General features: G+C 36.2%; 4 protein-coding genes and 1 pseudogene across 6 annotated transcripts; all 5 read left to right on the forward strand.

Annotated features, from left to right (window-relative positions):
* The first annotated feature begins 4137 nt into the window (after positions 1-4137).
* On the forward strand, positions 4138-6232 carry LOC120217918 (pentatricopeptide repeat-containing protein At1g10270-like). The gene is given in 3 exon segments (XM_039214943.1): positions 4138-4672; positions 4675-4710; positions 4713-6232. Coding segments are annotated over 3 exon segments (1872 nt in total). The 5' UTR covers positions 4138-4197; the 3' UTR covers positions 6074-6232.
* Positions 6233-7959: 1727 nt separating this feature from the next.
* On the forward strand, positions 7960-16422 carry LOC120217919 (bromodomain-containing protein 7-like). Of its 2 annotated transcripts, XM_039214944.1 has the most exons (11): positions 7960-7974; positions 8186-8360; positions 10581-10909; positions 11586-11628; positions 11741-11810; positions 11973-12018; positions 12280-12378; positions 12467-12535; positions 12666-12861; positions 13156-13289; positions 15578-16422. In XM_039214944.1, exons 3-11 carry the CDS (start codon positions 10685-10687, stop codon positions 16391-16393), a joined length of 1698 nt encoding a protein of 565 aa, XP_039070875.1. In that variant the 5' UTR covers positions 7960-7974; positions 8186-8360; positions 10581-10684; the 3' UTR covers positions 16394-16422. The 2 variants fall into 2 exon arrangements, with proteins under 2 accessions (XP_039070875.1, XP_039070876.1); XM_039214945.1 differs by lacking the exon at positions 7960-7974 and having other exon boundaries at positions 12666-12837.
* LOC120217921 lies at positions 16405-17136 on the forward strand. The gene is made up of 2 exons (XM_039214948.1): positions 16405-16497; positions 16827-17136. Exons 1-2 carry the CDS (start codon positions 16426-16428, stop codon positions 17112-17114), a joined length of 360 nt encoding a protein of 119 aa, XP_039070879.1. The 5' UTR covers positions 16405-16425; the 3' UTR covers positions 17115-17136.
* Positions 17137-18301: 1165 nt separating this feature from the next.
* On the forward strand, positions 18302-19417 carry LOC120217920. 2 transcript variants are annotated; one of them, XM_039214946.1, is made up of 2 exons: positions 18302-18810; positions 18871-19417. In XM_039214946.1, the coding sequence occupies exons 1-2, from the start codon at positions 18371-18373 to the stop codon at positions 19343-19345; spliced, it is 915 nt and encodes a 304-aa protein (XP_039070877.1). In that variant the 5' UTR covers positions 18302-18370; the 3' UTR covers positions 19346-19417. The 2 variants fall into 2 exon arrangements, with proteins under 2 accessions (XP_039070877.1, XP_039070878.1); XM_039214947.1 differs by having other exon boundaries at positions 18303-18812; positions 18876-19412.
* An 874-nt stretch (positions 19418-20291) lies between these two features.
* LOC120217922 lies at positions 20292-22246 on the forward strand (annotated as a pseudogene).
* The last annotated feature ends 2227 nt before the right edge of the window (positions 22247-24473 follow it).

Here is a 24473-nt window from a genome sequence, read left to right on the forward strand (position 1 = left end):
ATATTTTTAATTTATTGGACGATATTATTCTCAAATTTGTGGGGGTGGTTTAGGAATAGTTCTTCATTGATAAGGGTTTAGAGGACTGATTCTTCACCAGGGACTTTTATATCAAGTTCAAATTTTGATAGGAGATTTCCAGTCTTTAACCAGGTGCTCTAAGTTAGGGGTGGATGGTTCGTCTTTTTGGGTATCATTGGCGTATATACTTAGGAGTAAAATGTATTTCAGTTAGTGGTAAGGTTGGAATCTGGACTTCTTTTTCATATTTTCTAATTGCGATCAGATGCAAAGTCTAAAACTCAGGCAGCTGGTGCTGAAATTCTTTTCTGTAGAAAAAAGTAATTTTTTTTGGATTCATTGATAGTCATCCTTGGGCAAGTTCTAAGTAATTGCAAGTTAATCCTTTAACTAGCTTCTTTCCTCTCTTCATTAACTGCTTTGATGTTTTAGTATCTTACTGTTGATCATTTTTTACAAGGAGAATCATCCTCGGAACACATTAATCATGTTCTATTATCAATTTCTTATTAACATGCCATGGGACCATGGGAATCATTTTGGAAACTGAACTACCATCATCGATCATTTTTTTTGTTTACTAATAAACTTTTACTGTTGAGATTTCAATTTTTAGTTTCTGTGGAAATAGATAGGTAAAGGGCCTTTTGGTTTTGAAAGCCAAAGAATGGAAAGATGTCCTCTCTGGATTATTTCCAATAAAAATGAGCTCCATTGAATTGATAGGATAACTTCCAAAGCATTAAATCCTATTAAGAAAGTGACTTCCATGAAGTGGTCTTCCAGCCTTCCAGGAGGTAAGATTCCATGAAGTTGCCTCAACTCTAGGTAACAACCATATGCAATCATTAGCAACCCTTCATTGGGATCATGGATTATAGGTATACACAATAGACACGAACTCATTCTCCAAACGTTTTTACCAAAAAGGTAAAAATAATTTTCCCCTCGGTACTCGCATCCTATTATGATTATATCTTACTTGAAATCTGCTGGATAGAGGAGTTGCTTGGGATTGTTGAGACTTCAGATTATAGGCGAACTTTTTGAGTTCTTTTTCATTAGATTTAAAGTTTTGTACCTCATTCCTTTTATAGCATTGTCTGGATGCAAAATGGTAAATAAACTTGGAAGTGCTACTAGCTATGAGGTTTCAAGATGGGAAATGGTAGTTTTGGCACATAAGCACCTTTTCTATTCACCTCATTTACTTGTGGTGAGAAATGATAGAGGTAAGCTGGACAGATCCTCACTGTTTTTCACTGTACGGTTAAGGTTAGCAAAATGGTTCCTAGCTAAGTATCCTCTTCTCTCTATCCAAATGGATTCTTTAATTGGGGATCCTTCAATGGCAGATAATATTTCAGCGGCTAAGGATCTACACAGGGTGGTATGCTGGAGTCCTCCCCCAGTCGGTTTTTTCAAGTTAAATGTGGATGGAGCTGTAACTAGTGTTGGGTTGTTAGCTGGAATTGGGGGAATCCTTAGAGATTGGAATCGGAATAAGCTTATGTCGTTTTCAGAAAAAGTAGGCCCTACTCCTATTTTAGCAGAGTTGAAAGCTATCAAAAGAGGCTTAGACCTCTTTCTGTCATCTGAATGGGTATTGAAAGGAAAGCTCATTATTGAGAGTGATTGTAAGCTAGCAGTGGAGTGGATTGGATGAAACAACAGGAAGCAGTTCCTACTTTTCTTTTAAATTTTGTTAAGGATATTGTGTCTATTGTTTCTGAGAATGAGGTCATTGTGAGGTGGATTCCGAGAAGCTGTAATTGTAAAGCTGATAATCTAGCAAAGGAGGGAATTGGGTAGTGGTTTTTCAGCACGGGTCTCTTCAGAGTGTGTTCAAGTTTTATGTATCTTTTAGGAGTGTTTTTAAGTATTATGTAATGCATTTATAATCAATATATTGAGGTACACTTTTCTTCCTTCCGCTAGTCGGTTCTTGCCTTATGGTAAAGGACTACTAAGAAGGAGGTTTTTAATGAGACCTATTCCTATAAAAAAAAAAGAAATGAATCCTGCCCTCACGCCCAAAATTAATGAACCCTATGATTATCAACAATGTTAAGATTTGATGTATAGGTAAGATGTTCAATATTATTAACAGGATTTTGTCAAATCATCTATTGGTATCTTCTCTTTTGTGTTTGGCAGTATCTATCAGAACGAATTATTGGGCGACACCAACTATGTCAAGCAGCTTAATAAGATCTATCAATCTGCATACGCTCCTATGGATTTTTCATTGCTAATTATAATTATTTATGTTTGATGCAGGAAGCACATTTGGGGACTTTGCAACTCACTTTTTCTGCCATCTATGTGGGGAGATTTTGCAACTCACTTTTTCTGCCATCTATGTGGGAGATTCGAGAGGGCGGGGGAGCCTAAAACCCTGATCTTAATCTGGCTGTGGTACTGCACCAAATGTCCAGACGATGGAATCATCAGGTCTCTACTACTATTAATTGGTAGTTTTATTTCTGTAGTGTCAGCACCTGTTTCACTTTCAGGGTTGTACTAGTTTCATATGTTTAATCAAAGCTCCTCCCAGCTCCAGGATATCTATTAACATTTTTGTTTTAGGACTACCCTGAGAGAAGGTCTTTAATCTGATATTAGATTGTATGGTCATACCACTTTGATATTTCTTGTTTTGAGCTGCATTAGTGCATTTATGCAAAAATGTCTCCCAAATACTGGAAAAATACCCTAATTGTAGCATATTAATTATGAAAGGTTGCCTCAAAATAACAATGGTCTCCCGATTATAGGATATTATTTTGTTGAGTTATTCAACTATTAAAAGTTATGAAATGGTCCCTTGACTATAGGACATTGCTTTGTTAAGTTCCCACTATTAAAAATTACAAAACTGTCACCCGACTATTCATGTGTTCTAAACTCGTTCTTTTTGTTAAAAAATTGATGGTAGTCTGAGCTGGACGTTTATCTGCTGATCGTGATATGATAAAATATGTTCCCAAAATCTCAAACGACTGTCATATCTCAGTCAATAGATTGACGACTACCTCATACTATTATCAATTTTTTAATGCAAAAGGATATGTTTGGAACATATAAATAGTCTAATAATCAAGGGACTCAACAAAGTAACATCTTAATGTCGGAGGATCATTTTGTAACTTTTAATAATCGAAGGAGTGAACAAAATAATACCATATAGTTGGGACCATTTGTGTACTTTACCCAATAAAATTTATAAAAAAAAATTACATTGTTTAGTGTTAATTTATTACATTTTCCAGATTAAATGGTTTCTTGATTTTTGAAATCATACTTTGTCATTATTTTGACACTAATTTTTTAATTTATTTCTTATTTATAAAATATTTATGATATTTTAAAATTTGTCACATAATATATTTACTAATAAACAGTTAGTCTAATAAAATAAGATATTAGATTTTTTAAGTAAGTAAGGGTTCAATACTAGTATTGCAAATGAGCAAATTAAGTTAGAAGGGTTTCTCTCACTTCTGCAGTATTAAATCCAGATTAATTGATTGAAACAGGTAATTATAAAAAAAATCACATGATATTTTGAAATTTAAAAATAATATTTTTTTTATTAATTTGAGGGTACTCCCCTATACGATATGCCCTTAACTATCGTTTAATAACTGAAGTAGTTTGTTTTGTGTAATTTAAAAGAATCATACAAATCTTTAAAATAAATTGTAAAAATATTTGGAAAAAATATATTCATTAGTGAAAGATTTTTAGATTTCCAGAATAATGAATTTTTTTAAAGTATTTTACTAAGTATTACGTGACATTTTCTTAATTGTTACAAAAGTTTCTTATAATAAAAAATAAATTAAACGATTAAGTAATTTAAATTTTTTATTAAATTGAGATAATTATAAAGTAAATATTTGAAGATTTTCAATTATTTATTAAATAATGCAAACAATTATTACAAACTTTGTATTCAAAACCCAAAATTTTTAAAAATAATAATAATCTTTTCCACTATTAAACTGTTATAAAATATTTCTTCAAATATTTAGATGTAATGCATGATTAACATTTTTGCATATGAATATTGGGTTTAAATATGTGAGGCGGCAGAGTGCACCAAATTTAAGGTTTAAGCAGCTGTTGTTTGCGTCTAGGGTTTAGCCTGTTTCTGTTCCTCGCATTTCGACGATGTCCCTCTTCCGCCGTCTCCTCCTCCTCCGCTCCCTCAGCCACCACCCTCCGAAACCCACTGCCCTTACTCCCCTCTCCCACTTCATCCACAATGTAGCGCATAACCCTTCCTATGAAAACCCAATCCAGAATCCTCCCACGCCTCCTCCCCCTCCTCAAAGATCCTACGCCTTCACATCAGCTGAAGAAGCTGCTGCGGAGCGTCGCCGCCGCAAGCGCCGTTTGCGGATTGAGCCCCCAATACATGCCCTCCGTGCCTATGCCCCCTCTTCCCCTCCAACTCGTGACCCTAATGCCCCAAGACTTCCAGACAGCACCTCTGCCCTCGTTGGCCATCGCCTTAATCTTCACAACCGTGTTCAGTCCCTTATCCGCGCCTCCGACCTAGACGCAGCCTCTCTCCTTGCTCGTTCCTCCGTTTTCTCCTCTACTCGTCCAACCGTTTTCACTTGTAACGCTATCATCGCCGCCATGTCCGCAACAAACGCTTCAACGAGGCAATCGCTCTTTTCATTTCTTCTTCAAGCAATCTGATATTGTTCCAAATGTTGTTTCTTACAACAATTTGATTAATACCCATTGCGATAGGGGTGAAGTTGATACTGCTCTCCAAGTTTACCACGAGATTTTGGAGAGGGCACCCTTTAGCCCCTCTCCTGTGACGTATAGGCACCTGACCAAGGGCTTGATCGATGCTGGGAGGATTGGGGAAGCTGTGGATCTGTTAAGGGAGATGTTGAATAAAGGGCACGGTGCCGACTCTTTGGTTTTCAACAACCTCATATCCGGGTTTCTTAATTTGGGAAATTTGGACAAGGCCAATGAGTTGTTTGATGAACTTAAAGAACGTTGCTTGGTTTATGATGGAGTCGTCAATGCTACGTTTATGGAGTGGTGGTTTAAACAGGGGAAGGATAAGGAGGCCATGGAGTCGTATAAGTCGTTGTTGGATAGGAAATTTAAGATGCCTCCTCCCACTTGTAATACCCTTTTGGAGGTTTTACTCAAACATGGGAAGAACAAAGAAGCTTGGGCCTTGTTTGAAAATATGTTGGATAATCATACCCCTCCTAACACGCAGGCGGTGAATTCAGATACTTTTAATATCATGGTGAACGAGTGTTTTAAGTTGGGGAACTTTGAGGAGGCCATTAAAACTTTTAAGAAGGTAGGAACGAAGCCGGGATCCAAGCCTTTTGCTATGGACACTGCTGGTTATAATAATATCATCGCCAGGTTTTGTGAGCATGGGATGCTATCCGAGGCGGACAGGTTTTTTCAAGAACTTTGTGGGAAGTCTTTGACACCGGATGTTCCAATGTATAGAAGCATGATTGATGCATACTTGAAAGCAGAGCGGGTTGATGATGCTCTAAGGTCTTTTACCAAGATGGTCGAGACTGGTTTGAGGGTGGTTGCCAGTTTTGGAACCAGGGTTTTCAGTGAATTTCTAAAGAATGGTAAGAACATGGAAGCTGCTGCACTTCTGATGAAAATGGGAGAGAAAGATCCTAAACCGGATGCCTCTATTTATGATGTTGTAGTCAGAGGGCTTTGCAATGCTGATCAGCTAGACAAAAGCCTAGATATACTGGACCAGATGATGAAGTATTCCATTGGTGTTACCCCTGCATTGCAGGAGTTTTTGCGTGTAGCTTTTGGGAAAGTTGGGAGGAATGAAGATGTTGATAGAGTTTTAAATGAAAATAGGTGGAGATTCCCTGGGCGTCAACCTCGATCTTTTGGACAGTCGCCACAGTCACCCTCTGGACCTGCTCAGATGGGTGGATGGCAGTCATCAGGTTCTCCACAGATGGGAGGAGGACAACAATATTCAGGACCTTCTCAAATACCAAGACAACATTCATGGTGATGGGATCAACTTATATATTGATGCAGGGCCGAATACAAGGTTTCATTCAGTTTCACTCTGAAACTCATCACTCATCTCATTCTTGCATCTATTTTTATTATGGTTTAGCTATTCTTGTACTTGAGGATATCTCATACATATATTTGAAAGTTTGATACATGACTTTATGTCATGTTCGACTTTATTGAGGACTCTATGCCAAAAATTGTATTAGAACTGCACTTCTCTCATTGAGTAATAATTGTAATTCTGGCGAAACTAATCATGGGTTGATTTGACTGAAACTGCATCTTTGATATTAATGTGTATTGAATTGAACATGTGTGAATATTTCCATATCTTTGGCTACAAATACTAGCTCACTTGATATCTGAGGGAGAGCATATTTCAGGCTTGTTTGTGATTACATTAATTCACGTTTTCACAATAGAGACAAAGTGAGAGCTGCTAGGTGAGAAGGTAAAGGTGGTTTCGTTACGGAGGCAATTTTTGTTGTTGGTCATAGTTCTTTACTTGAGGGCAACCTCTTGCAGTAGGTTGTCAGCATTTCTCTTTTTAGTAACTTTAGATTATCCTGTTCCATCCTCTCCCTCAGAAAAGACTGATGCACTAGATCAACCAGTTATATTTGCATCCCCCTTTCTTTACATCATTGCAGGAAGGCTTTCAGCATTTCATTATCCAGTAGTTTGGGCTTCACTACTTTCTTCTTGCAGCATCTGTGACAGAGTGTGACATTCACGTGAACTAGCCGATTCAACAAGTGCAAAACTGGCTATAGATATAACTAATTTAATTCATTCATTCATTATATGAATGAAAATAAACATTTTTAAGTTAAATTTAATTTCATTATAGGATTGGATTTAATATATAAAACTGTAGCCTAAATTAATATTATAAAATAATAATGATTCTATAATTTATAAAATTATTGCAATTTTAGTTATTTTATGAAAACAACATGTGATTTTTTTTTGAAATTTTTTAATAATAAATTACGGATGATGGATATAACTTTTGAAGATGATAGATGAATATGGAACTTTGATAATGTACCATGGATGATGTATGAATCTCATTTAATATACAATTATCAAAATCTTATTCGGTTTACTTATATTTATATATTTAAATTAACTATTGATATTTTATTGATTGATTGATTAATTCAGATCGATTTTTATTGAGATTTATTATGAAGATAATCATTCTAATTCAGTTTGTGTCATTCATAATCATCATGATTCGAAGCTCTAACCTTAAAAAGTCTAATATTTTATTTTACTACACTAATTGATTGTGATTGTAAGATAATAATTGTTTATAAATTGTTTTTGCTATTAACAATACGCGATTACTCAAATTTATAAGAGTAAAGGAGAACATCATTTCCTTTAATATTATTTTTACATTTTAACATTATGTATAAATTTTATGTTGATAATAATATAAAAAAATTAAATTAATAAATTATATTTTTTCTACAATATTTTGTAGAATTGTGCAGAAACACATCAAAGCAACCGTTTCAAGCATTTGCGAAATCCACCGAAGATGGAATTTCCTAACTGTGAAATGCATGAGTTCAAGGCTTTCTTCGGTTTTGTTCGACGCTTTCTATTCTGTTTTAGGCTTTCCTTTTCACCCATTTCTTATATCGATTGCCCCATCTTCAAAAGGAAAAAAATTATACTGATTGCTCGCGATTTAGGTTTTATATAGATTATGTGTAGTTTAGGTAATGAATACAAAAAAGTAATGACTAAATGATGTGTGCTACTGTTAAGCAAGACAAGCAGACGGATATGGAGATGGAATTCTCAATGGCTTCAACCATTCATCAAATCCACTTCCGATATTTTCGCGAAAAGCGAGGCCTTATTTCCAAAATTTCTTCGGTAAGAACCCATCCTTGTTTTATGTTTGTAATACCTATCAATCCTTTGCTTTAGTCTTTGTTACAACACCGGGCTACCTGAAATGCAATCTGATTTCTGACAATGCGGACTTTCGAAATCGTCTCTGGGTACCCATATGTGTTTGGACTCGATTCTCGCTTTCATTTCCCTACTGCCAAATTTCTTTTCTCTATCCTCTTACGCTACACAGTGCATCAAATTCAAAGCTAGAGAAATGGAGTTAAGGTGCAGTTTTTATGGGGCAAGCATGCAGGGACCGTCTTCCCAACTTATTTGCTGGTTCATTACTTTCAATTGCGTTGCAATGAGCAACAGTGCTAGAACAACTTGTCAAATTCAGAGATGCCTTGCTGTACATGCATCAGGTTAGAGCTATCATTATTACTTCCTTTTTTTCCCCTTGAAGAAAAGTAACACTCTTTGTGCCTTAGATCAGTAATGAGAAGAATTCCTTTTGTTGCTCAATTTGTTCTTAAGCGGAACATTGAAATTGTAGTACATTTAAGTGCACCAAAACCTCTAATATATACATATTTATTTATGTACATTCACTGATTTGAGAACACTTAAGAAACAATTTAGCTAACAATGATGTCTACATGACGAGCTTGCCAAGCATAGACTCCAAAATAATTTGAAAAAGCTTTTAAAAGTTACACGTGTTGGAGGACTAATTTATAATCACAGCATTTAACCAAAATGTGACAAGGCGATTTTGCAAATATCTATGGCTTGGATCGCAATAGATATTTGTTGTATAAATATATGATGCATTAAACCCACATAAATTTTATGTCATATATGACTTGTACCTTGTTTGAACATCCAAATGTGCTTGAAATGAAGGCGTTCTTATCATTTCTTTTTACCTTTTTACGGCTAGATTGTTTTTCCAGCATATTCATAATATCAATTTCAAACTGTTCTGGCTTAATTATTGTTTGAAAATCTTTACTAAGCATGAACTGTTTGAACATCCAAATCTACTTGAAATGACGATGTTTTACTTCTTTCCTTTTCATGGCTATATTATTTTCCTGCATATTTTTAATATAAATAAAAATTCCTTTTATTTAAATTATTGTTTTGAAACAAATCATTACTTGTTAGAACATCAAAATGTTTTAGAAATGAAGACATCCTTGTTACTTATTTTTCCTTGCTTTTCAGGTTTATATTGAGTTTTGAGTGAAACTTTTGGTTTTTTGTGCTTATTGGCGTAATCAGAGCGTCATCATGATAGAGCATTTTTTGCTCAGTGTACATATGTCAATTCTAACTCTCCATGCAGCGATACCTTTTCTGGCCATTATATGTTAATATCTTGGCGAATCCACCTAGGTTACCTTAAATGGGGAATTAATTAAGATACCTTATAAAACGGCCGTGTTCTCCTCATCAGAGCTTCACAAACAGAGGAAAAAAATACAGGTCTTCTCAATTTTAACTGTAAAATCTAGAAAATTCTTTCATCACTGTTTGCTCGAAAGAGGCGGAGTTGGTAATTCTTTTCTTTTTGGATAATGTCTAAAACTTAGAGTGCATTCTCTGATTTTTTATTTTAAATGCTCTAGTTGCTTTATCATTTTAAATCTAACCCATGGTTTTTGAAATCATGTTTCTGTTTATATGTATGCATCATTTACATTTTAAAATTTTATTAATTTCTTGCGACACTGTTGGTTATATTCTTTGGGAGATCGTTTCACTTATGTCAGATTGGGGAAAAAATTAAAATATATTAATGAGAAAAAGAGTCTTTATCTACCCATAAAAAAAAGCTTGTTTTTTTTGTTGTTGTTGTATGAGCTAAAGAATTGTTTTCATTCATGATGTATCCTTTAAAAATGTGGATATTCTACTATCTTGTTAGACAATGGGTCCAATTTTTAGGTGATAGTTATATGATAATGTTGGAACTTCTACTGGCTTGGGGATGACAATCTTGAGATTTAAACTAGCTTGGTTTAAGACTTTTCAAGCAGTACTTTTGTGGAGCATCGCGTATAAGTTGGTCACTTTTGGTATGAGAGATAATATTGTTTATTGGATGGGATTAGAATATGCTCAAGGAGGAGGTCGCCATACCAAAGGAAAGAAGGAAGCACAGAATGGAAGAATCCTTACTTCTTATTGACAATATATGTCTAGCATTCTCTATGTGTCTATCTTCCTCTAACACCTTATTGTTTTTCTTTATTGGAATTTCAGTTTGTATTAATGTTTGTAAATCTATATAACTGAAGTTGTACTATTGCTATTACCTGTGAAACTATTTAATCTCACATGTTTACTTTTTTTCTAGAAAAAAGAAGTGTTGCTGAAGTATCACACAACAAACAATTTTTTGATGCACATGCATGTAACTTGTCTAATCTGGACAATAAATATTGCATAGTCATCATAATCTAGTTTTCCTCTAATATTTTCCTAAATAATATGATATTAAATTAGATTTTTTTTTCTAAAATAAGTGAAACTAATTATGCTAGTTTCTTGTTGTTCAATTTGAAATTTGACAAGAATTTTTTCCACTCTGTACTGTATTTCTTACCTTGACAATTATAACTTGACTTTTGAAACAGGTCGACAGAAACAAAGGTGGAAAATTCGTGCATTTTTGTACTAATAAAGGTACAAAAGTGCATCTTTTGACATTTATCGTGAGAACACAAGAAAGTAATACATTATGTTAAGTGGGGTATATAGAAGGAGTCCACGGATAGTTGAATTGGATGCACGGAAAGCACAAGCAAGGAGTCAAAATAAGGGCAATGTGATATGTGAAGTGGTGGACGAGGAAGAACCAGAGAAGGGGCACGATATTTTGAAACAAAAGCGCAGAAGGAAAAAGGTCAAGGCCAGAACTGTCCAAGACCTTGTTGTTAATTCAGTTGAATATAAACTTCAAAAGGTACCTTCTGTTTCTTATCCATTTCAAATGTTATACCTTGCACGCATTATTTTATTCAATCAAAGGGATAATAGAAGTATCACTAATTGTATTAATAATATAAAGAGGTATTACCAGCATAGGTATGGCATCTATTCTTTATGCCACAAGATTGAATTTGAGCAAGAATGTGATTTAGATCATAGCTTTATACTTTTGCGATACAGCTGGATTGTCGTTGGTTGATTCTAATTGCTACTAGTTTTGTCATTTAAGATATTACATATGTCCTAAGAAGGGACCCTATCAAAAGCTTCATTATTCCATGGTTATGATGCCAGTGATCTCTAAACTTAATTGGAGTGTCATTTGTTGGTAATTGGTGCTATTGTAGATGATAAATTGAATATAGTGTTGAAGTTTAAGTTGGAATCTATATCACAATGATCTTTTAAATACAAAATATATTACCTTTTTTCTGGATAATAGGTGTTAATATGGTATCTTTTAAATACAAAATATGCTAAAAATGGATGAAAAGCAGGAGTGTGTGACAGTTTTCTTGTGCAAATATATGAAAATTGATTGAAACTAGTTTACTGATACAGTTTATTTCCGTGTTTGTTTGAGATAGCTATAGTTAGTCCATTTTTGTTAATTTTCATATTATGTTAAAGCTTATTTGATTCAACTGCAGACTGACGCAGGGAATGATGAAGATGGCCTTGTAAAAAATGCTGGTTAGCTCATGCTTTAGTATAAAACTGGAAGTACAGGTTTATCATTTCTTATGTGTAATCGTGATTATGTATTCCATAATTATTCATTTATTGCTCATCGTACATTAAGCACCTATTGTGCCTTCTGGAGCTGCAATACCTGAAAAAGGCAAGCTTGAACTACTACTTGGTATATTGCAAAGGTATGTAGTTATCTTGTAGACTAGACATGCTCCCATAATTTCAACTAATAAATATAATGGATTGAATATCTTATTTTCTTCTATGAGAAAAAAGATTGAATTATATTCTAGTGATTGTTTAGAGATTTGCTTTTGCTATTGTCCTTTTCATCTGAATTGTAGGAGAGACACATATAAAATATTTGCAGAGCCAGTAAACCCAGAAGAGGTAACTGTTTTATTGTCTTCTTTTTCAAATGCTCTAGTTTCTCTATCCATGATAATAGTCCCCTTTCGAATTTATCAAACCCAGTGATTATTGGTTAACATCTTAAAATTTTGCTCAATCTATAATTTCGATCAAAATTAAAAAGATGGACTGAAAGCTAAAAATTATTTCTATGTTTTTGAAAAATTCTGAAGAGGGACTGTGATCAGGGAAAGAAACATAATCAAAGGGGTTAATTAACTTCGTTTCTTAAAATGAAAGGTTGAATACTACTATGATGTCATCAAAGAACCAATGGATTTTGGCACGGTTGCAAAGAAACTGAATGAAGGAAGTTATCAAACACTCGAAGAATTTGAGGTCTGCTTCCAAAATGGTACCTCTTATCTTGTCATATAAAATTTGTGGATCATTTTAATTAATTGGTTCCTTTCATACTTTTACACAGCATGATGTATTTTTGGTACCCAACAATGCCATGCTTTTCAATGCTTCAAATACCATATACTACAGACAGGTAAGTCAACCAAATTTTTACTAATTATGTGAACTTTATGACAATGTCGTCTTCAACTTGGCTGCAATTTTTTGACGTTCTTAGATTTTTTTTTTTGGTTTCCTGAACTAAATTATTTTTGGTTTTCCAGGCACGCGCACTAAAAGAACTAGCTACAAAGCTATTCCATGCTCTTAAAACTGATCCGGAAAGCTTCGAATCTGAAGCTTCCCTACAAAGAATGGGACTTGGTAGGAGTACAAAGGCTGGAGTTGGAATTCTGAACTGTAACAACAAGATTAATACTAGCATTGCAGCTGGGGGTAGGTCATGCTGCCCATTTGAGGGTATCTAGTTTTTTCCTTTTTCTTTATTGACATTTGGTTTAAGCGTGTCTATCTCCTTTTACTCAAAATATGTATTGATCAAAAAATAAATGTTACTTATTGGTATAAGTATCAAATATTAAGAAATAAAATATATACATATTGAAATTTATATATCTGCAAATACAATGCAACAATAGATATGTGTAGTGATAAAGGTTTTCATATAACTCCCAAACTTGTGAGATTCTCTTTTGTGCTTAGCTTAATCTTATTCAAATTAATTTTATGGGTTTCAAAATTTTGTTTAAACAGGCTATAGATCTCATCAACAATTTAATGATGTTGATGTGGAAAGGCGTCGAACCTATAGACCTTGGAAGTCTTTACTTAGTGAGAATGGATCTTTATTCTCAGCAGTTCATAACAGTCCAAAGCCACTTGTTCTGGTGAGTATTGTTTCTTCTAGTCTTGTCAAATACATAATCTATGGAAATGGTGTAAATATATAGAAAATCAAAACCATTTTACTTCTAAAATATGTTAAACTGACTTCATTACATTTAATGTGAAGTATGCTTTATATAAGATCAATAAGAGTGGACTTTGAGGTCATACTTTAAATAAGTGTTAGTTACTAGTGGGAATGGTTTGGTGTGGGAATGACATTTGTATTTCAGTTGGTATTGAGGTTTTAAATATATCAGTCACTTCGTGAAATGTGAATACATGAATTAAAATCAATTATTGATAATGGCTTAAAATAAAAGAGAAACGGAAATTCATATTTTAAGTTAGAAAATTTTGAACAAACTTTCAAAATACACAAATTTATTGATTTATGTATTTTTAACACCATGATTTTAGAACATGATAGATAGATAGATAGATAGAATACTACATATTATAAACAGAGAAAAAGAAGGATGAACTGAAAAGAAGGATGAAAAGTAATTTAATCTTATAACCTATAATAGTTACATTAAATTGGTTAAATATACCTAGGGGTTGACTTCTAATATAACTTCACTGGAAAGATAAATATTTATCTAGAGATAAAGATAAGAGACTCCTAAATACTATAATCTCTACGACAGATTCTGACACCCCCTTCAAGTTGGTGAATAAATATATACTATTCCTTTCTTGCGTACTATTTCTTGGAAAACCTTGCTTAGTTCCTTTGTGAACACATCTATCAACTGGTCCTTGGTTGAGATTAATGGAATGCAAATTAGACCACTATCCAATTTTTCCTTATGAAATGCCTATCAACTTCAATATGCATTGCTCGATCGTGTTGAATAGGATTATCAACAATATTGATAGCTGATTTATTATCATAGTAGCCTCATGACTCCTCTTACTTTATTCTTAAGTCATCTAGAATTATCTTTACCCAGAGTAGCTAACATACTTCCAATCCATCGATCTGAATTCTGATTCTACACTTGATCTTGCTACTACATAATGCGTCTTACTTCTCTAGGTTATAGGATTGTACGGTACCCGGATATTGACTTCCTGTCGACTAAAGATCTTGCATAATTTGCATCCGTGTATGCTTCTAATGTAATGCCAGAGTTTGTTTAATGCTTAAACAAAATCCATTTTCTTGGGTTGTCTTTCAGGTACTACTGTATCATATTTACTGCTTTGAGATGTGATTCTTTTGTATTGTGCATAAACTGGCTGACTACACTCACCGCAAATGCTATATTTGGTCTCGTGTGTGCCAAATATATTAACTTTCCCATCAGCCTTTGACAGAACCCTCTATCAACCATAGGTTCTTCTGGTGTATCACATAATCCATGATTAAACTCAATTAGTGTCTCAACTGATTAGCAACCCATCTTCCCCGTTTCTTTCAACTAGTCAAGTACATATTTTTTTGAGAGATGAAGATTCCTTGCTTCGAATGTGCTACTTCAATGTCTAGAAAGTATTTTAACTTTCTTAGCTCTTTGTTATCAAATTCCTTCAAGTTCTTCATTTCTTTAATGTCATCACCCGTAACTATGATGTTGTATACATACACTAATAGTTTTATGAACAAGGTATGATTACCTTGACTTTATTTATATTATATCTTAGAGAGATCATTGACTTAGCAAACCTCCCAAACTACGCTCGTGGTGATTGTTTGAACCCATAAAGAGTTTTCTTCGATTTGTACACCATTCTCTTATATTCAAAACCATGAGGAACTTCCATATAATTTTTTTTCTTCAAGATCGTCATGGAGGAATGCAACATCGAACTAATGTAGTTCCCACTCAAAAAAAGCTGCCAATGATAAAAGAATTCTGATTGTGTTCATTTTTGCTACAAGAGCAAACTTCTCATGATAGTCAATACCATAGGTTTGGTTGTATCCTTGGACCACCAACCTTGCTTTGTACCTTTCCGCTGTGCCATCTGCCTTATATTTTATAGAGAACTCCCATTTAAATACCACATTTTTTTTCTACGTGGTAGTTCAATTCAACTAATTTCCATGTCTTGTTCTTCTCAATGTTTTATGGTTTAATTGCCTCTTTACTAGTACATTCTCTTGGGTTTATCAGTAAGAAATTTTCTATTTTTACATCTTTCTCTGCGGACTTGGACTCCATTAAATATACAAGAATGAAACCGAAGAAGTGTTTTCAATCAAAAGCCTTATGAGAATAATATTCTCCATTTCTCCTTGTAATCATATATTATTTACTGATTATTTGTCTTGTACATTCAGAATGCTGAGGCAGATATTGGATATTTAGAGAGCTTAAAGCGGTTTTCTAAAGATTTGGGCCCAGTAGCTCAAAAGGTTACCATGAAGAAGGTAAATAGTTACATTTCTGAAGCCATGAGAGTTTGGAATGTGACTACAAATAGTCAGGTCTGGCCCCCAAATATGCAAATTCCTAATGCTCCGTCTGCATCAAATATAAAGGTTGCTCCATCTTTTAAAGTCCCTTCAAGTACACCTGGATGCCAAAATATTTCAGTTGATAAAATGAACGTTCACAGTGGATTCTCACATGGGGGACAGGCACCAATGGATGGCAATATGACCATTAATAATGCTTTAACTGGAGGAATTAGTCAACCTGGTGGCAGCAGAGTGGAAAGTTTTGGTGACTTCCAAGGGAACAGGGTTCCGTCTGTGAGTAGGGGTTTTGCTCCATCTAGCGGATATCAAACATTGGCAGGTGAAACAATGGATGGTCCAACCTTCTTTTGGAATGGAGGAAAGGTGTCCGCAGGTTATAATGTTGACATGGCTGATGCTTTCAAGGATTATGCTGCTAATCAAAGCAATGGGGTTCACTTGGATTCTTCTTTTCCCAATTATGATTCAGGGAAACCAAAACTCGATTTATCTGAATCGTGGAATACAAAGGGAAAACAAAAGGAACTAGGCGAGACAAGCATGATGGTAAACCCAGGGGATAAAGTGTACGAAATGATGGGCTTGCTTCTTCATGGTGGAGGATGCAAGACTGTCTCCCTCAAAGTAACAGTGGTGCTTCCTCATCTGCATGGTGTCCACCTTCTCAAGTCATGACAGGGTTGAATGGATTTCAGACCATTGACTACATGACCGGAATTGGCTCTCATTATTCTGGTAAACCAATGTTTGAAAAAGATGTCATAGCTGATGGAGAAGGCTCTAGATACAAAACCAAAGTAGAGCATGGTAAGGTAGTTTCAGATTTCTTGATGCCACTGGAGATGGGAACGCAATCCCCGAGTGGAATTGGTTCCATTATCCTGGTAAAGTAATACGTGAAAAAGATGTCATAGCTGATAGAGAAGGCTCTAGGTATCGAAGCATTGTAGAGCAGGGTGGGGTAGTTTTAGGTTTGATGGCGCCAGTGAAGATGGGAATGCAATCCTCGAGTGGAATTGGTTCCCATTATCGTGGTAAAGCAATAAGTGAAAAAAATGTCATAGCTGATGGAGAAGGCTCTAGATGCAGAACCAATGTAGAGCAGGGTGGGGTAGTTTCAGATGTGTTGATGCCACTGGAGATGGGAATGCAATCCCCTAGTGAATTCTGTTTTCAGGAAACACTACCAGCTGAATTGACATCCTTATTTGAGCAAAAAGAACTGGGACCACTATGTGAACTTCCTACTGATGAAGACTGGTTTGGGTTTCTCCCAGAGGAGAATACACCAGAGAAGGCATTGGAGTATGAGAGATTTGAACCTGAAAGCAGTGGAGCAGCTGCTGAGAGGAGGCAGAAGCTAACTGCCGAACAGGCGCAATGGAGGTGGCTGTAGTAATTCTCTAGGCCAATGTATGCATGGCATGACAATGCAATAATAGAGACTTTGCTTGTTTTAAATCCATCCAAAGGAAACTTGAAGATTTTCTGGTATATAAAAGAGCTCTGGGCTCTGCCTTTCTATTGTGCGGGATCTGGGGTGGGAGGTTATGACCATCGTACTCTTAGACTATGACATCCACCATCTTCAATAACATAACATTTCTATCTTCTTACTTGCACCATCTTTATTCATTTATTTTTGTTCAATATTGGTTGCATTTTTATCTGCTAGGAGAAGAGAATTAGATGGTTCAAGTATTTTTTGTTCCCAGAACTCAGATAACCAACACTACTGAACCAGAGAGTTGAAGAACACGCCGTTAGTACTCCATTTATTTAACATCGTATCTTTATTTCAACCTAAAATAATCAAAATTTTGTTTTATTATTCAACTCAGAAACATTGTTATTACGGGTGTAAATAAACTGAATTCGAAGGAATAAAGTTTGTCTATTTTTTAAGATATTAATATTCAATTCGTGTTCATTTCTATTTATTTATTTTAAAGGTATTCATATTCATTGTCATGTCTTTTTCAATCAATTTAGTCACAAGTCCAAAAAAATGGTGAAACTACGCCACTAGTTCTTAAGTTCCTTTGGTTTAATAGTTTGAACTCTAAAATTTAATCTAATGGCCTAGTTTAATAAAAAAAATAATCTAATGGCCTAGTTTAATAAAAATATGGGGAAAAAAAAGGAAGGAAAACCGAATAAACAAGTTTATAAATTAGTTTGTTCTTGAACATAAAAAACTTAAACATATTTTTTTTCGTGTTCATTCATTTAATAAATAAACAAAAATTTTATTAATACTCATTTATTTAATTATTAAACGAATATAATGAATACTACTATACGTCAAATTACTATACTATAGTTCATTCACACCTCTAATTGAAATTTTTCTATACAAATGTGATTAAGCCGAAATTATGGACTTCCTGTTTGACTTGGGGGGTTTAATTATCCAACTTTTACGTCACTTGATTATATATCTCGGCCTCCTGTGCTCTTTAGAAAAGGAAAAATCTCAACCTTCAGCCAAAAGAGATGCACTTTTATCTAGATACCTATGCTTGGCCCATCTGTATGGCACTATCGTTTGGAAAATTGATTTACCCTTGTGATGCTTAACTTTTTTTTTTTCCAAAAGAAAATCACATATTCTGCCACCCTTTAAGCTTTCTTCACCTTTTTTTTTTTGGAATGGGGAAGATCTGGATTGAAGTTTGCATAATTTCTGCTCGAGGTCTCCGGCGTTCGTCCTCTTTTTGGAAGCTGCAGTGGTTTACAGTTGGATGGATCGATCCCAACGACAAATATTGCACCAAGATCGATGCTTCCGGGAGTTCAAATCCGGTATGGAAAACCAAGTTTGCAGCTTTGGTTGATGAGTCTAATGTTGAGGACATGGTGCTCCATGTTGAAGTATACAGTAGGGAGCCCATTTTTCTGAGGGAAAGGATTCAAGGGACTGCAACTGTTGCCTTGAAAGAATTTCTGGCCAAATATAACAACAGTTCCGCCTCTTCAAGTGAAGAAGTAGGGAGCTACCAGTTACGCAAAGCAAATTCCAACAAACCTCAAGGATTTGTTGACATCTCAATTCGTGTCTCGGAGGAGAAGGAAAATCCTGGTTCATACACAGGTAATTTCACCTAAACTGTTGTTTTGACATTTGAGATTGGTGCTGAGCTTAGTTGTTTTGCAGGTAGTGAAGGAGGACTGGTTCTCATGGACCATAGATCAGATATTCCTTTGTCTACTGGAGGAGGCTATCCAGCAGCAGAGGCAACATGGCCTCAGCCGAACATGCCATTCCCATATAAACATCCACCGCCGTATCCCACAAACAATAACAACCAATCTCTAGGGGTAGGCCAGTCTAGTTATCCATCAGCTTCTGGACACAGCCATCGCCCACCACCTCCACCTCCCCCCCCACCCTCTAACGTTGGTTACATTCCCAGTTTCCTCCCCAGAACAGAGAATTATATCAACATGCCATCATCTGTAGCTGCACCTGGACTAGGGCCAAGACCTGGTTTTGCAATGGGAGTAGGGGCAGGGGCACTGGCGGCTGGTGCTGTGCTTTTTAGTGACGACTTCATGTCAGGCTTTGATGTTCCTGCGGGCTTCCAAGATGCGAACCTCACCATATCCACCGACCCTCCTTTCTGATCAGCACTGCCTTGCTGCCTGCAGCTGCAATGTAATGTAATCCAGCACATATATATATATATATATGAAAATATTCGTAATGTCTAAACTCTAAAGCATTCTTCGACTATTGATGCTTGTTGTTGATAGCCTGACTTATTGGGGGTTGAGATTTCCTTCTGTTGTTGCTCCATTCTGGGAGTTTTACTACCGACTTTTACAAATTTAGCCGCTTCTTTCATATTTTTAATTGGATTTTCTTTGATTCTTGCCGAGTTATTATATCATTCTTTCAATTTCTTTGATTCTTCATTTCAGTTTTTTTAGTGTTCTATTGAATTTGATTGATTTGGATTCTAGAGTTCCATCTCAACTGCAACTCGGTTCAGCTTTTGGGGTCATTAGGCCTAAATCCATCGACTTTTTTTACAAATAAATAGTGAATTGCATTGACGAGTGAATGAAGGAGTTACAAATTTGTAAAAGCATGAAACTATGAAATTTTAACAAAGCAGATTGGCTTGTATTGTAATTGATCTCTTCAAAACTGAATGTGAAGTTTTGTCATTGTGCAGTAATCTCTATACCATCATAGTGGAGTCAGAGCTCTAGTCGCTTATTGTTTAGTGTGTATATTGATTTATTATAGTGTGTATGTATATCGTATTTCAGTTCTAATCTTATTTTATAAGTAATCGGATTGAGGAGTTCAATATTTTATAAACTAAATTTATATTTATTATCTTGGTATTATGATTACGCATTTATGATTTAGATAAATATTTTTTTTTTAAAAAATTAAATAATAATTTTAATGATCCAAATTCAGGCCGACACTGCGTTACAAACTAAGCAAATGATGTAATTACCTTAAAGGATCATCAAAAAGGATATCCATGGAAGGCTTGAAAGCCAAGCCAATTACTTTTCCCACCAGATCGTTTTGAATAAAACCAGGCAGTTTATCTTAAAATTTGAATTTTCTTAGAATAATTCGCCACTAAATCACTCTCCATGTCATGTCCCAATCTCCATTCCCAGCAGCAAGAAAACGATTCTCACCCATTTCCGATTACCTTCGACATAGCAACTCAATTAACCAATTAAAACAAACCCACGCTTTGTTTCTGAAAACCCTGCTTAAAACCCAGTACTACCATTTCTTAACTCTGTTCCTCGCTAAGCTACTGCATGTACCAGGTGACTACCTCGGCTACGCCCGCCAAGTGTTCGATCAAATACCCAACTGTAAAAGGGAGTTCCTCTGGACTTCCCTCATACGCTCCCATGTTTTCAACGGTTATTTCATGCAATCTATTCTATTGTACTCTAGAATGCAGCGGAAAGGCATATCCCCATCTGGGTTCACCTTCTCCTCTGTTCTTAATGCTTGTGCTCGCATCCCGGCAATGTTCGAAGGCAAGCAAGTACACGCGGGAGTCGAGAAATCAGGTCTCTTGAGGAACAATATTTTGCAAACGTCATTGCTTGATATGTACGCCAAGTGTGGCTTCATGTTGGATGCGGAAAGGGTGTTCAATGGAATGGAAAAGAGAGATGTTGTTGCTTGGACAGCTATGATTTGTGGTTACACTAAGGTAGGATTGATGGATGAAGCGCGTTTCTTGTTTGATGACATGGAGGGACGCAATATGGTTTCCTGGACAACCATGGTTGCTGGATATGCAAATTGTGGTGACATGGAAGCAGCTGAGGAGTTGTATGACAGGATGATGGAGAAGAATCCGGTTGCTTGCCTTGCCATGATCGCAGGCTATGGGAAGTGCGGTGATGTGAGTAAGGCTAGAAGAATGTTTGATGAAATAGTAAAGCCTGATGCATCATGTTGGGCAGCAATGTTGGTTTGCTATGCACAAAATGGATATGCAAAGGAAGCTATTGGGACTTTTAGGGCAATAAGAGTTCAAAATCTCGGAATTAATGAGGTTGGAATGGTGGGTGCTATTTCCGCTTGTACTCAAATAGGAGATGTTAGTATGGCGGAGGCATTGGCTAAGGATTTAGAAGAAGGATGTTGTGGTAAGTTGTGCTTGTATTAGTGATTGCTAGTGAGGTACTATTATTAAATATGTACATTGAATGCGTTAGTCCTCAGCTAGATTTTTGTTTCCTGTTTTTAATTATTTAGTATTGCCTGATAAATTCAGAAAGGACACTCTTCGTGTCGAATGCGTTAATACACATGCATGCAAAATGTGGATGTATAGAGCAGGCCTGGATGGAATTCTGTAGAATGAAGCAGAGGGATGTCGTATCTTACAGCACAATGATCACAGCCCTTGCTGACCATGGAGAGTCCCAGGTAGCTTTGGCTTTATTATCAAAGATGCAAAGGAAGGAATCAAGCCAAACCAAGTTACATTCGTAGGCGTCCTTGATGCCTGTAGTCATGGTGGATTGGTTGAGGAAGGGTGCAAGCTCTTTGAGTTATGACACATGTTTTTGGCCTTGTGCCCTTAAGGGAACACCTTACTTGCATGGTTGACCTCCTGGGAAGGGCTGGCCACCTTGAGAAAGCATATACTCTTATCATTGAATATGGAGATTCCTCGGATTCTGGAATTTGGGGTGCTTTGCTTGGAGCTTGTAAGGTTTACGGTAATGCACCATTGGGTGAGATTGCATCGAGTCATCTCTTTGAAATTGAGCCTGAAGATGTTGGAAATTATGTGCTTTTGGCCAATGTTTATGCTTCATTGGATAAATGGAATGATGCCGAGAGACTGAAGAAGATGATTTCCGAAAAGGAAAAGAGGAAATCTCCTGGTTGTAGCTGGGTGCCAAGTTGAGGAAGTCTTGTGATTCCCCACATGATAGACCGAGGGGGACTCGCGGAGTGGTCACTTCTTGGAAATATCAATTTCTCATATAATTTATGTATTTTCTTTTGATATTCTGTTTTCGTCTCTGCCCTTACATTACACAATTACTCAGTTAAGTCATGGTTGTAATGAGCATGGTATTGGGTTCCCTGACCGTTTAACGGGAATTGTGGGATTGAATTTATCATTTTCTCCTCCTGAACATTTTGAGTAGGGTTAAATATATTTTGGTAATGTCATTATTTTACCGTTAATAAAAAATCGTAAAAAAACTGAGTTGTATTGTATTGACCAATCAAAAGCCCCTACATCGATCCTAATAGATGGTTGGGTTCTTTTGGGTTGGAATTTGGAAACTACCACTGGTGACGCAAGGGACATCTTGAACAAAGGCAGCGTCAGAGGATCAATAGAGCGTACGAGGGAATGTCCTTAAAGCTACAGGGAGGGGAATGTCCTTAAAGCTACAGGGAGTCGCACTTTGGACGACGCTACCTCGAAGGCGACATGGAAAAATATAAAAATCTTCCATAATGTCCCCTCACAACGCCCCACGGGTAGATAAAAATTATCGACTTCTAAGATGGCAGTTAGTATTTTGAACAATTAATGGATGTAAGCATTTCTGAAATCTCCAACCGGGCTCTAAATCTCTTAGAAAATTCTTATTATCCTTCGTCATGCTGCCATTGCATTGAGTTGCCTCTATTGTGTTATCCTAGTGGGGACGACCCTAATCTTTGGTCAAAAGAGTATTGAGCTACCTCTGCTATAAGTGTCGAGATGCCTTCACACAGAGAGACAGAATGCCTCCGAATGCGAGAGAAGTCTCCATCCATTAACTGCAAAAGTATCGAGTTGTCTCCGTACCTATTGACCGTGAGTTGCCTCCGTAAGGTGTTGAGTTATCTCTACCCCTACTTACAGCCATAAAACAGCTAGAGGTTAAAATGTATCCGCTTCGGTGTTGAGATGTCTTTGCCTAGTAACGCCACAACAAAGACGTCTCAGTTTACCTGCAGTATATGGTACACATAGAGATGCATTAGCTTCCACCGTAGTACGCTATCACAAACCGAGTAGCCTGCTCTACCTAACCAAATAGCGTTGAGTTGCCTCGTGCCCTCTCATAGCAAACGGGATTACGTCCTCAAACCAACCAAAAGAGTTTAGAGCTTTCGTTCTAACAGAACGATGATATGCCTTTTCCTTAATTTGGTAAATGTCATAGTTTTACCTATAGTGTATGATACGCGTTGAGATGCCTCTGCATCTGCTGCGGTGCGTTGTCACATACTGAGAAGCCTCATTCATCTACCTAATCGAGAACTGTTGAGATACTTCATGCTATGGTATTATGTCCTTAAATCGAGTGAAAGAGTTAAGAGCCTTCACTCTAACTGAGTGTCGAGATGTCTCTAACTCCAAACTGATAAGATATCTCCGGAAGCCCGAATAACGTAAGGATGCCCCCACTCTTGTAGACACATTTATGAGCTACCTCTAAAGAGTGTCGAGATGCATCCGCTTTGACGCCTTTTCCTTGGTAAGGGGAGAGTTGGCATTTTCCCTTTATTTTTACCATGGTAAAGAAGCCTCCACCCACTCATCGAATTTATCTAAGGATGTTGCGTTGCCTTTTCTCTGACCAAAGATTTTCTCGTCTCGTTTCCAACTACAACTCTGTCTCTACCACCAGGGACTAGCCAAAAGAGTAAAGAAGTCCCCGCTGCCTCTGCACATCATAGGAATACGAATACATTCAACTCAATCGCACATGTATCTTTGCAATAAGTGATAGGACCCTTGCACGGGGTAAACTTTGCATGAAGAAGCCTTTGCCCTATAATTGACACCTCTGTATAAAACATTGAGAACCTTGTGTGAAGAAGCTTTCACCCTACACTAAACCTCCACATGAAGTATCGAGAGGCCTAGATAAACACCTCTGCTACTAACCATTGAGAGCCTTGCGCGAAGAAGCCTTCGTCATATAAGTAATACCTCCACTAGCATCGAGGATGTCACACCCTTATATACGCCTCTCCATAAAGCGTAAAAGGCTCTAAGCGAAAAGACCTTCACCCTATAACAAGGACTTACCTCCCAACCCCCACACTTTATAAAGAAAACATTCACGTGGAGCAACCTACACATTTGAATATGACGACAATGTTTTTGTAATATATTAGATTGATTTTCTAGAAATTTCAAGCTTTGATTGATATTTTAAAAGTTCGATGACTTATTTAATTTTTAAAAAAATTAAAATTTTAAAATATTATAAAAAAAACTAAAATTTTTTA

The sequence above is a fragment of the Hibiscus syriacus genome, unplaced genomic scaffold (genome assembly GCF_006381635.1).
Source record: "Hibiscus syriacus cultivar Baekdansim isolate YM2019G1 unplaced genomic scaffold, ASM638163v2 tig00110194_pilon, whole genome shotgun sequence".
Classification (NCBI taxonomy): domain Eukaryota; kingdom Viridiplantae; phylum Streptophyta; class Magnoliopsida; order Malvales; family Malvaceae; genus Hibiscus; species Hibiscus syriacus.

What these genes read in the sequence shown, in the direction of transcription:
- LOC120217919 (XM_039214944.1), top strand. Translation starts at nt 10,685, where the DNA reads ATGTTAAGTGGGGTATATAGAAGGAGTCCACGGATAGTTGAATTGGAT. An exon ending in GTCATGCTGCCCATTTGAGG is followed by an intron (nt 12,862 to 13,155) that starts GTATCTAGTTTT and finishes TTGTTTAAACAG; the next exon opens with GCTATAGATCTCATCAACAA. An exon ending in GTCCAAAGCCACTTGTTCTG is followed by an intron (nt 13,290 to 15,577) that starts GTGAGTATTGTT and finishes TTGTACATTCAG; the next exon opens with AATGCTGAGGCAGATATTGG.
- LOC120217920 (XM_039214946.1), top strand. Translation starts at nt 18,371, where the DNA reads ATGGGGAAGATCTGGATTGAAGTTTGCATAATTTCTGCTCGAGGTCTC. An exon ending in GAAAATCCTGGTTCATACAC is followed by an intron (nt 18,811 to 18,870) that starts AGGTAATTTCAC and finishes GCTTAGTTGTTT; the next exon opens with TGCAGGTAGTGAAGGAGGAC.
- LOC120217921 (XM_039214948.1), top strand. Translation starts at nt 16,426, where the DNA reads ATGACCGGAATTGGCTCTCATTATTCTGGTAAACCAATGTTTGAAAAA. An exon ending in TCATAGCTGATGGAGAAGGC is followed by an intron (nt 16,498 to 16,826) that starts TCTAGATACAAA and finishes GTAGAGCAGGGT; the next exon opens with GGGGTAGTTTCAGATGTGTT.